Source organism: Pelodiscus sinensis, chromosome 4 (genome assembly GCF_049634645.1).
Source record: "Pelodiscus sinensis isolate JC-2024 chromosome 4, ASM4963464v1, whole genome shotgun sequence".
In the NCBI taxonomy this organism is placed as follows: Eukaryota; Metazoa; Chordata; order Testudines; family Trionychidae; genus Pelodiscus; species Pelodiscus sinensis.
The window spans coordinates 59,837,109-59,850,327 of record NC_134714.1 but is presented as its reverse complement, the minus strand read 5'-3'; the positions used below and the strand labels follow the sequence as shown (position 1 = coordinate 59,850,327).

Below are 13,219 nucleotides of genomic sequence, written 5' to 3'. Positions count from 1 at the left end.
GCATTGGCTCAGCTGCATGGTTTGACCAGTGGAGTGAAGGAGAGGTTCCTGAGCCCAAGAAAGCGAGTAAAAGAATAAACTTGGGAGGGAAGAAATTTTGCACCGACTAGAAATGCATGTATTGCTTACCCAACCTACCCACCCACTTTTCACCAGCTGCCTGCTCCTTGAAGTGGGAAAAAATGGAGATGCAGTGGCTTTTTACAAAAGAATGTATATCTTATTGTAAGGGAATGGTGTTGATGTTTGCTTGTAATCAGGACCCTTGTAGAATTAATCTGCCATAAAATTACTCCAAAATCCCAAATTTCTTTTTAAAAACCGAAAAACCTCAGGGTTTCCAAAATTATCTTGGTAACTAAGTACCAGAGCATAAATCAATACAGTGTTGTCTTCATAACTCTACAGATACCCCAAAGCTATTAGGTTATGACCTACTTCAATAGCTTTTGAACTCTACAATTCCATAACTTGTTGTTTTGTGGTATCCAGACTCCTGATATGTTGTCCTACTGCCCTGCTGGGACCTGTCTATAGCTGTACTCCATCTTTCCCCCCTGAAGAGTACATGTTCCCAGCAGCAAGAGGTCAGCGAGGAAGAACTGGAGTCCATATTTCAGCCATGTAGTGGTGGGAGACCCAAAAAAAAAAAAAATTAGATGCTATCTGAAGAGTAGCTCAACAACCAAAGCCCAGAGATTAGGCCATTGTAGCTTCATACAAACATGCCCCCTTTCTGTGCCATGTACGGGGAGAAGGAAGTTCTTAGCCCACTTGTACAATGCTGGGGGGCAGATAACCAGAGAGTGGAGGCCAAGATGCTTGGAGGGCATAAAAGAAAGAAAAATTGTTGAAAATCAAGTAATTTTAACTCATGAGTATTTGCAGTTGTGTGCCATGGTGTGTGTAGGGGGGGGGGAAGGGGGGCTTGAGGGAGGTGAAATTGATGTTGCTGTAGAATTTGGTCTCAACCTGCTTTTCAGCAGACAAGGTCCTACCTGTACTTAAGTTGGAAATAGTAGGGCCCTAGTTTATGACTTGTACTTGTTCTGTGTTAGTACAGGACCTTGCACACCGGGATTCTGGTCCCTGACTTAGGCTCTTAGGTGCAATTGCAGTGCACACTACAATATCTTTGTGGAATACTTTTGAAATTATTACAATATGCATCCTACCTCATACATTCTTTATTTCAGCACTAAATGTGACAATTTTATTTTTTTTGATTTTTAGGATGTAGGTGCTTATTTATTACAGCTACACTGAGATGTTTGGAGAACTGAGGCATGCTTATGTGGCTTACATTTTAGAAATATATAAATCCAGGGATTTTTCAAGGATTATGCATCTCTTCTGAGAACTGTTGGCAGAAGAGGAATGGACCTTCAAAAACTGTTTAATGAAACCACTAACAAAATCTTAGCAATCTACTTCACATTGAAGTGGAAAAATGCCTAATAGGAGCAGCTTTTACTTCAGTGAGGTGAAAGTGCACTATGAAAACTATATGCCTTTGCTGTATTTGGGATTTGTTCAGTTATTTGGTAAAGTCATTTAAGTGCTGCTTGTTTCACTACAATATGGCATAAAGGAATATAAATTCTACCATCATGAAGACACAACTGCAGAACCAGTTATAAGGAACCATCAAGACCAAGCGCCATAAGATTTTAAACTGTTTCACAAGAAAAGTCAGATGTGCAACTGTTTCTCAGTTACATTGAAAAATTGAAATGTTTTAGTATCTTTTAATCAAAATATTAAAAATGTTTTTGTTTGCACTATTGAGAAACTTTATACAGCAGGATGCCTTAATTTCTGATGTTTGACACAGCCAATTTATTAATATACAAAATATATCTATGGAAATCAACAAATCAAGACATGATAAACTGCTATGAAAATCAGGGGTTCACAATATATAAAACATTTGTGAAGCATTTGCACACTTTTAAAAAAATCAGTATATCCACAATATCTGTTCTGTGGAGAATTCAGATGTGTAGGACACAACTTGTGCATAAAATACCTGAATCTGTTTGGATAAATGCTTATTGCAAAAGTCAGACTGGTGAATTTATACAGACAACACTTTTTTTTTATTGTATGTGGATTTGTAATATATTAATCTTCAGTTCTGTATCATTTAAACTACACAGATGAGTAAATGTTTCTACTGGCTTTTCCTTTTGAAGCTCAGATAATTTTACCTGTTACTGCTTTTTTTCCCCTCAAACACCTTTTTCCACATTACTTTTTATTATGGATGTTTGTATCTACTGCTCTACAAATGTTTACAGCCAGAATAGACATGTATTTTTTTCAGATCTAACCACTCATAGGCTACCTCCTCTAACAAAAGTTAACACATGGCTTTTACAAACTTAGTTGTTTAAACATGTGCTTTTTTCCTGATTTAATTAAGATATATTCAAGCTACCTTCAATCTAAAGAGATTCACAATGGAACAAATTCAGTAGCACAGTTTACAGCTATATTTTTCTTATTAATTGTGATATTTTTGTTTAACTGCTATAACTTAATAGCTATGGAAAATTTGGGGTTTTTTAGACTGGCAACTTTCTTTTGTGTTGTGACTAGTTGAAAATGCTTGTCCAAATAAAATTCTATGAAGTACCAACCTCACACTTAAAACAGAAGCTGAACTGTAGCTCTGTATCACATACCTAGCCACTGACTCTGTTGTTTTTTAATTAAAATTATTATGGAAGTTGTCTTCATGCTTAAATCAGCAATTATAACTACTGTAGCTTCATCGGTGTATTTTTGCAACTATGTACAAAAGGGACCATTGCCAGTCTTTTTTCTCCTGCATGAGTAGGGCTCCTCTACTTTGTAACTGAAACTAGAGTATACATTTTCACCATGAAAGCGTAAGGCTCTAGAATATTACTTCATTTTGAGTTTAATTTGAATTTTATGGTCTCTAATGTTTGAGGGCTAAATAGAAAAGTGTTTGCTCAGTCTAGAGTTTCTTCACATAGGTAAATACTCAACAACTCTATCATCCTAGGGCATGGGCAATTTAGAATAGATTTCAAACCTGACATTGATCTAAGACAACTTCAGGTAAAATTGTGGAAAGTTACATTTTCCTATTAACATCCTGTGATCTTATTTTTATTATTTAAAAGTAGACCTTATTTGGATTTTCTTCCCAAATTAACTTTTTAATTCCATTAGTTACAGTAATTTGAAGAAAGTACAGAAGTTCATTTGAACCAAAGTTCTCTTTTTGCTCTGAGACTTGAGTGCCACCTATCTTCAGAGGTTTATCAAGAACTGTTATTCATGCTCATGTAATTTTGAAACAATACCCTGCTAAAACAAGTCATTTTTGAGTGCATTAATCAGGATTATAGAACATCTTTATAATTTCTCTAAGCATTTGTTTTTGTGCCCTTTACTGTTGCTCTATTATGGATAAAGAGTATTTTCAAATTCCTTTCTTCTGATTTCTTTACTTTGTCTTGCAATTGCTAGAGTTTTTAAATCACTCTGCAAGGGTACTGAGCGCCAAAAGAGATGAAAACTGTCATGTTACACTTGTAGTAAAAGAAAATTGAGCATAACTTCAGTGGGTGGAAGCCTTTCAGAAGCTGACTGGAATAATCACGAAAGTAAAAATGCACATATTTTCCATAGTATCCAGCTTGACTATAGTAACAAAGGTATTAGTTCCAAATGAATGTTGCAGGTGGTCATTGATTTCTCACCAGATTACAGTTAAAAGGACTGTATTCTCTTGTATCCCTTGTGCAAGCAGTAAAGAGAAAACTTGTCTGGATCACCAACTTATGCAAATGACTTGTAAAGAATATGTCTTTCCACCAGAAGTTCTTTCTGCAGCATTTATAAGGGAGTACTGAAATAAAAATGTAGTGTCTTTTTCTCCCTACCTTACCTGAATGAGTGCATTTCTTCATTTGTGACTGTGAGTGAGCTACAAGACTGAGATGAGCAGAATTCTTGGTCATTCGTATCAACAGAATTCTAACCAAAGTTTCATTTATCCAGCAATATATATCTTGACTGCTTTAGAACTACTTGAATGAGATTTTTTTGGTGGTTGTCAGCATCTGCCTGCCATTTGTTTGTTTTTTTACAACTGGCTGGTAATGGGTTATGCTATAATGGAATGTATTGTACTGTCAAATCAAAGTGAAACAGGTAGTAAAGCTGTCAGCATCTGTATAAACAGATTAAAATCTCTATGTAGTGACTGGTTTAATTCTTCAGTTTGAAGAATCATTACTGGACTAATAAATATTTCACTGAGAAAAGAAACTTCCCACCATTCTGTTGCCCACAGTTAATACTTATGTCTACTACAGTGGCTTTTGTGCCATTTCTTTCCCTCACTATCTCATTTTTACTCATGAAAGTTACTCAAGGTGAACTGCCCTTTTCTCTCTTTACATTTTAAGCCTTCATACATTTGCTTTACAGCAAGTGTTTTCTCCTTTGTAAAGCATTCAAGTGCTGGATTAAAGCTGTACATTTTGTTATGCAATGAAAGCATGTATATACTTGAGGATTTGAGACTCCCACACAGACATGTTCTTTGTTTTACATCCGCAAATATGAAATTGAGGCCTGAAACAGAAGGCCTCATTTTGGAGAATGTTCTTTCACTGCAATGTTCACAAAGGGCTTGAGGCTATTGTAGTAAGCATTTTGACATAAACTGCCAAACAGAGCTTACTCATTCTCTAACCTGAAGATGGAGAAGCCCTCAGGCAAATTTTGAACTGTGTAAAACCAACTTCTCAAAAAAACAATTTAAACTGTTGGTATGTGAATTCATGTCTTAACTTTGGTTAGGACTGGGCTTGGGAAAGTGCAAATATTAACAAGGTGGGCACATGGGGGTTAGTGATACTGTAGAACTCATTTTGCAGGAGCTAAGTTAACATATCTCTTTCTAAATATCAATTAGAATAAACTTAGAAGTGGAAAACCCTTATCTCAAAGATAGATTCTTCACCTTAAATCTTGATACCACAGATAAATATTTACTTGTGCTGTTGATATTCCAAACTCTTAAGGCTACATCTACACTGCAAGGATATTGCAAAAAACCTGCAGTGTCTCCATGCCTCAAATGCGCTTTTGCGCAAGTAAATCAGTAAAATAGCAGAAGAGAGGGCTTTTGCCAGTGTAGGTAAACCACCTACAAGGCATAACTCCCTTTTGCGATACAGCTATTGCACAAAAAGGCAAGTGTGAATGCTCGAGAGGGGTTTCTTGTGCAAGAAACCCCTATGGGAAAAAGCACAGGTGCACTGATGGCCATTCTGAATGGCCATCAGAGCTTTCTTGTGCAAGAGCATCCATGCAGTGTGGATGCTCTCTTGCGCAAAGGCACTGATGTGCTTTGAGGTGTGGACATGCTCTTGCGTGAGTTTTTGCACAAAAGGCTTCTTGTGCAAGAAGTCTGCAGTGTAGATGTAGCGTAATAGACTGATTTCTCCAGCCGTGTGTTTGAGGCTGTTTTGACTTGTCCCCTTTTTTATAGTTCTTTTCCATTGTGTCAGCTGCATTCCTTTTGCTTTCAATATTGCACTATTCGGAGAGAAAGATGACCCTAAGAGCAAAGGAGTAAATAAAGACTAGAAGATTCACTTGCTCTGTATTAGTAATTAACGGGCCGAGATTTCAGCTTTGCTTCACACCATATGTATCTAAAAGAGGCCTGCATTTTATTCTGACAATATGAGAGGTCATAAACACTAGTATCAAAAATAGAAAATTGGAAGTGTTAGTAGATATGGTATTTGTTTATGTATTTTTATATCCAGTTATTAATAAATACCCTGACTAAATAATGAGTTAATTTTGTAAAAAATTAGGTAAAAGATAATACAGAAACATGCAAATTAGACCACTGTAAAACTGGCCAACTTCTTCAAATCTAGCTTAGATCTAACCACCTGAAAAGTTTTTTTTTTTTAACATGTTAGATGTCTTGGTCAGCTTCCTAGTGAACAGTAATCCATATACTAAAATTATTTGACACATTTCACCTTTTTTAGCAATGAGCAACACATATATGAACATGGAGACTTATCTCTTAGACTTAGTTATTCTAGAAAACAACTGAGGGTGCATACGATAGAAATACTTAGACTGGCAATGCTTACGTGGTTCCTGTGTTTTGGATTAGAAAGATTTCTGTTCTGTTATGTTACCTAGGAGACTAAGTCATAAACTATGATCTTATTGTGCTAATCACCTTACAGACAAAAAAGAGGGTCCCTGCCCTGCCAGAATTTCCATGTTAACTTAAAATGAGATCTAATAAATACACATTTGAGAAGTATTTGCCACACTATTAAATCCGCTCCCCAAAAATTCTACATCTGATATTCTACATTTCTACAAGATGTTTACTTGACAATGGTTATATACAAGTAGAGACCTACATGGATACAAAATTTGTATGCATACCTGTGAGGCCTAAACAAGAACTTCTTGTCCAATGCCTTTCTCCTGTCATGATCAGGGAATCTAATGCAAAACACAGGTCATCATGATTGCCAGCCAGCATTGGTTCAGCATGCTCATGAGCCCATCAGCTACCTCTCCCTGGTCCTTTCCCAACTGACTGAAACCTGCTGTTGCAAAAGCACAGTCAACTCGTGCATCCCAATCTTGAGTCTGTCTATCAGCACGGCAGCTCCAAGGCTAAACCTGGAGGAACGCACATGCCGGAAAGTTCTGGAAAATAGAAAGCCATCCACTAGACTGACTTACCTGGCCAAGTGGATAAGGTTTTTCCTTCTTCGAGTGGTTGCTCATGTCCATTCGAATTAGATGTGCGCACTGCATCTTCTAGAGCGTTTTCCCTAGCAGTACCCGTAGCGCTGGCAGGGCGCCCCCTGAAGTGGCGCCGCCATGGCGGGGTATAAGTACCCCTGCTGGCGCTCCCCCACCTCGGTTCCTTCTTACCGCCTGTGACGGTCGTTGGAGCTCTCTCTCTCTCAGAGCAGTTAATAGTTCCTGTTTCTCTTAGTGTTGTAAATAGTTCTAAATAGTTCAAATTAGTTAGATAGTAGCTCTTTGTTTTTTCTTCTCCCCCTGCGGGGGGGAGGAATGCCAGGGCCACAAGGCTTTAAGGCGTGCTCTGTGTGCACGAAGTTTATGCCCAAAGGAGACTCACTATAGTTGTCTGAAATGTCTGGGTGAGGGCCACCTAACAGACTCCTGTAAGATCTGCAGGTCATTTAAGCCACGCACTAAGAGGGAGAGGGACTCCTTTTTAAAACTTCTCCTCATGGAGGCAGCTTTCCAACTGGCACCGACTAGACACTCTGCGGTGCACAGTGCACCAGCATCCATGCGCGACGCTCCATCTCGGGAGCGGGCCTCGGTATCGAGGGCTCAGCACCATTCTCACTCCCCGGCGCTGAAGAGATCAAAAACGTCCCATGGTAGGTCTCCGAGCTGCAAGTCCAAGTCGGGCCTACACCGCAGTGCTGAGTCTCCAGTGCACACGTCCTCAACTACCACTGTGCGGCATAAGCGAGCAGAACGACCATCCAGTCCAGGGCAGCTACCCTTGTACTGTCATTCCATGCCGGACACTTTTGAGGCAGCACAAGATCTCTTTAGCCTTACTACCTCCCCTCCGTTGTCAGTTGAGGCGGAGAGGTCGAGGTCGCCTACACCGGAGGCCGTGCTGGCACCGGCTTCGCCTCTGTACCAGCGTGATCGGCTGGCACTGGTCGCTTATGCAGCGGGACCGTCTCCTGTGGGACCAGTACCGCTTGCCTCTACCTCGGTGCTGGTCTTGACACAGGCCGCTAAGCCTCACCCGGCACTCGACTGGGCTCGACCCCCCCTCGATGTTGGGACCTCTTCCAGACCCCCTCTTGGCTGCGCTGGTGCCGTATCACCCACGCCTTGTGGCACCGTCTACGGCACCATCATCGGTACCAGTGCTGAGCAGCTTTCCCAGGGTGCCACCCCAGTCTTCGGCACCAGGCCCTTCAACATCAAGCTCTTCGGCACCGATGCAAATTCCGGCTCTGGGCTCTTCGGCACCGATACAGGTTTTGGCACCATTACAGGCCCTGTGGGCCATGCCGGTACTACCATCGCCAGTACCATCGATCTCTTCGAGGTTTGTCTCGATAACTCTAGCACCTTCATCCCAGCCTGTGGTAGAGTCTGTGGGAACAGTGATGGGGCTGCTGCCAGAATGACAGCCAGCTTTGGGGGTTCCACGCCTGCAGCTGGTACAGACTTCGACAGCACAGCCATGTACCGTGTTGGCACCACTACCGGCACTGGGACCTGTCCTCCCGGCACCACAACCAGCACCGGGACCTGTCTTCCCGGAGCCGGCACGCCCTCATTGCACACATGTGGGCAAACCCGAATCTATGGCCAGGTTTGCCCCTCCATTGGTGGCAGGGCATTCGTCATCTGCGCCTCCCTGGCCTGAGTCTGATTACTCGTTGGATTCTGATGCGGCCTCATTCAGGTCGGAGTCCTTGGGAGCTTCCTCTCATCATAGATCCCGTTCCCGGCACCGGAGTGATGGTTCGCGTGTGCAGCAGACTTGGCCGCCTCAACTGCAATGGCTCTTCTGGATGCCATGGGCATACCGCCAGTGGCAGGGGCCTGTGCCCTCCTCTGTGGTGTCCGGTGTCTCAGGGCACTGAGTGCAACCGTTGGCGTCGCTGTCTCAACCCCCTCCTTGGCCCCAGAGGTCTGTTACTATAGATGTCGCTACAGAGCCGCAAGCCTTGATGCCGCAAGCCTTGATGCCAGAGCCGCTCCCGCAAACGGTGTCGCCTGTCTAGCTGGCTCCTCAACCGGGCCCTTCGCTGGATATAGTACCGATCCAGGAGTCGTCGTCATCTTCGTCTCCTCATGAAGCCTTGGCGGATCCCGCACTGGCGTTGCCTACTATGGATGCTCGAGCGCATCAGAATCTGCTTAGGCGTCTGGCCTCCAATCTGGGTGTCCCATTGGAGCCAGTAGTGGAGGACATGGACCCCATGGTTGACATCCTCTCCGATAATGTGCCCGCCGGCTTGGCTTTGCCACTTAATAAAACCGTGGCCAAGATTACTAACGCCCTGTGGCAGACCCCGGCTTCCCTGACCCCTACCTTTAAAGGGAGTCGAGAGGCGCTATTATGTCCCCCAGTAGGGACACGAACATCTGTACTCCCAACCTGTTCCGGGGTCCTTGGTCATTCAAGCTGCTGCTCAAAAGGAGAGGCTTCCGCAGCCAGGGCCATCCCCGAAGGCTAGGGAGCCCAAACACCTTCATCTGATGGGCCGTAAGGTGTATGCCACTGGTGGAGTGCAACTCCGCATTGCTAACCAGCAAGCGATGCTGAGTCGATATGCTTATAACACATGGCAGGCAGTGGATAAGTTTAAGGATAAGCTCCCTGCCGAGGCCTGTCAGGAGTTTGCAGCCATGACCTCGGAGGGCAGAACCATTGCCCGCACGGCCCTTCAGTTTTCCCTGGATGCTGTTGACTCTGCAGCCCGTACCATGGTGTTGGGCGTAGTTATGCACAGTGGTGCCTGGCTGCAGGTGTCTGGAATACCTCCGGACATCCAAACCATGATTCAGGACCTGCCTTTTGACGGCAAAGTGTTGTTTTCGGAGCACACTGGCTCCAGGCTCCATATGCTTAAGGACACGAGATTTATTCTCCGGTCCTTGGGGATCCACACGCCGGCCCCTCAGCGTCGTCAGCTTCCCTATAGACAACAGAGGAGAACGCAGTCCCAGGTCCCCTGTGGGGATTACTGGAGACGCCAGCCTCGTGCCCCCAGTGGGGATGCAGGGGCAGCTGTGGGCCCGTCGGCCGCAAGGAGTTGTCAACACCGCCCGAGAGGGGACAACCCCCATGGGGTTGGTCAAGGCCCCTCTCAGCAGCCCAAGCACCAGTTTTGACGGGCTGCTAGAGAACTGCGAACCAGCCTCCCACCCTAGCCCCCTGTTTGGGGCCAGGTTATCCCGGTTTGCTCACACCTGGGCAGAGATCACCACTGACGTCTGGGTTCTAAAAATAGTCAGAAATGGCTATACCATCCCCTTCCAGGGCTTGCCCCCTTCCAACCTGCCCACCCCGTCCCTTTTCAGGGACACCTCTCATGAAGGCATCCTCCATCAGGAGGTGTTAGAGCTACTCAAAAAAGGAGCTGTGGAGAGGGTCCCTTCACATCTGAAGGGTAAGGGGTTTATTCCCGGTATTTCATTGTCCCAAAACCCAAGGGTGGCGTTGGTTCCATCTTAGATCTCAGGGACCTCAACAAGATGGTGGTGAAATCCAAGTTCAGAATAGTAACCCTGGCCTCTGTTATCCCCGTTTTATAGTTAGGAGACTGGTACGCAACTCTCGATCTCAAGGACGCGTACTTCCATGTGACAATAAGACCCTGCCACAGAAGGTTTCTCCATTTTATTGTTTCCCGATGCCACTTCCAATTTACAGTGCTCCCATTTGGACTTTCAACAGCACCCAGAGTATTTACAAAATGCATGGCAGTCGTAGCGGCGTTCCTCCGCAAAAAAGGTATACATCTTTCCGTACCTGGACAACTGGCTGATTTGTGGTCATTCCTACGACCAAGTGGAGGCCCATATTTCCCTCACAAGGGCCCTCTTCGTAAGGCTGGGACTCATGCTAAATGAGGAGAAGTCATCATTGATTCCCTCTCAGCACCTCCAATTCTTAGGTGCCCTTCTGGATGTCAGGGTGGCAAGAGCACTCCTCCCCAGAACCAGGTTTCTGTCCATAGTGGAGTTGGTCTCCGAGTTAACCCGGTTCCCCATCACGACTGCCTGGGTCTGCTCAAGGCTGCTGGGCCACATGGCGGCATGTACGTATATGGTATGCCATGGTCGAATGAGGCTCAGGCCTCTGCAGGCCTGGTTGGCAAGGGCATTCAACGATTCTCACAGTGCCCCCGGAGGTGATCGCCTCCTTACAATGGTGGACTCAGGAGGCGGTGGTGTGCAGCGGGATTCCGTTCACTGTACCTCCTCCCTCGCTTACACTGGTCACAGATGCTTCGGACCTGGTTGGGGAGCACACCTGGGGTGTCACAGAACCCAGGGGTTGTGGTCTTCTGCAGAGCAGGCTCTGCACATAAATGTCTGGGAGCTCAGGGCAGTCAGGAAAGCCTGCAAGACCTTCCTGTCGAAGCTGCCTCGCTGCTCTGTCCTGGTCTGCCTGGACAACATGGCAGCTGTGTTTTACCTCAAGAGGCAGGGGGGAGCCCTGTCACCTCCCCTCTGCCGTGAGGCTTTGTGGCTCTGAGACCTGTGCGTAGCGCACAACATAGTTTTGCAGGCAGAGTACCTGCTGGGGTGCAGTAACTTGCTGGCCGATGTTCTGAGCAGGTCCTTCGGAGCCCAAGAACGGTCTCTCAAGGATTCGGCCCTTCGACAGGTCTTCCACAGGTGGGGTTGCCTCAGCACGCAACACCAAGTGCCAGAGTTACTGCTCCCTGTTGGGGCTGGGGGAACACTCTAGGGAGGATGCCATGACCGTGCCATGGCCGGCACGCATCCTCTATGCTTTCCCTCCGTTTCCCCTAATTCCCAGGGTTCTGACCAGGGTCAAGACCTTCAGGTCCAGGGTCATCCTGATAGCCCCTCGGTGGCCCAGGCAGTTCTGATTCCCTATACTGGTGGATATGCTCAGCAAGGAGCCTATAATGCTCCTGACCCAGCCTTGGGATGGGGGCCTCGTGGTTCACCTGAATCTCAGCTCTCTCCACCTGACGGCCTGGTTTATCTGTGACTGACCCAACTGGAAAAGGAATGTTCCCAGGAGGTACAGATGGTGCTCCTAAGTAGTAGGAAACCATCTACCAGGCAGTCATACGCAGCCAAGTGGCGGCGGTTCTCATCTTGGGCGTCCAGAAGGGGAGTGCACCTGTCCTGTGCACCTCTCTCGTCCATTCTGGACTACCTTTTTGAGCTTAGGTCGGGTGGCCTCTCTACCTTCTCTATCAAAGTCCATGTGGCATCTCTCTCTGCCTTCCATGTTGGTTCGGCAGGAGTCTCTCTGTTTTCTGACCCTGTGGTCAAAAGGTTCCTTAAGGGTTTGGATAAGTTGTACCCCTTGGTTAGACCCCCTCTTCCCTCTTGGGACCTTAACCTCGTGTTGTCTAAACTTATGTCGCCCCCCCCCCCCTTTGAGCCTCTGGCCACATGTTCTTTGAAGCACTTCTCTACGAAGATTGCATTCATTGTGGCCATTACATTGGCTTGCAGGGTCTCCGAGCTGAGGGCATTGACTGTAAACCCGCCATACCTTGTGTTCTCAGACAGTAATGTCAGGCCCTGCCCTCATCCTGCCTTTTTCCCCAAGGTGGTGTCACTGTTCCATTTGTCCCAAGAAATTTACCTCCTGGTTTTCTTTCCAAAGCCCCACACCTCCCTTAAGGAGCAAGTGCTCCATTCCCTGGATGCTAGACATGCGTTAGCTTTTTTTATTGATAGGACTAAACCCTTTCACAAATCCACACAATTGTTTATTGCTGTCGCTGACAGAATGAAAGGGCTCCCCATATCGACACAGATTGTCCAATTGGGTTGCAAGGTGTATCAGGGACTGTTATGCCTTGGCTAGGAATATCCCGCCCCGGGTTACAGCACATTCCACCAGGGCACAGGCGTACTGACCTGTGGCTTTTGGGGCCTGCAGGGTGGCTACTTGGTCGTCGCTCCATACCTATACAGCACACTACACGCTGGCACAGCAGGCTAGGGAAGACGCAGGGTTGGGATCTGCAATCCTCAGCTCTGTGTTGTAAATATGTTTGTTTTATCTGTACCACATTGCACTTTTCTACAGTTTTTCTGTGATTGCTTAGTTGAATAAATTTGTTTGGGTTGTTCAACTTTCGTGGACTTCGCTTTCTGAGTGCTCCGACCCCTCCTCCTTGAAGTGGGGTTGGCTTGGAAGTCACCTAATTTGAATGGACATGAGCAACCACTCGAAGAAGAAAAGAACGGTTTCTGACCTGTAACTGTTGTTCTTCGAGATGTGTTGCTCATGTCCATTCGATTCCCCTCCTACCTCCCCTTTGTCGGAGCATCCAGCAAGAAGGAACTAAGGTGGGGGAGCTCCGGCAAGAGTACTTATGTCCTGCCATGGCGGCGTCACTCCAGGGGGCGCCCTGCCGGCGCTACGGGAACTGCTAGGGAAAAGGCT

General features: G+C 45.8%; 1 protein-coding gene across 1 annotated transcript in view; it reads left to right on the top strand.

Annotated features, from left to right (window-relative positions):
* Window positions 1-3,462, top strand: part of KATNBL1 (katanin regulatory subunit B1 like 1) — a 50,888-nt gene extending 47,426 nt beyond the window's left edge. The window contains exon 10 of the mRNA XM_075927064.1: window positions 1,234-3,462. Coding sequence (XP_075783179.1) covers window positions 1,234-1,266 — 33 coding nt within the window. The 3' untranslated portion in view covers window positions 1,267-3,462. The remainder of the gene's footprint in view (window positions 1-1,233) is intronic.
* Window positions 3,463-13,219: the final 9,757 nt, after the last annotated feature.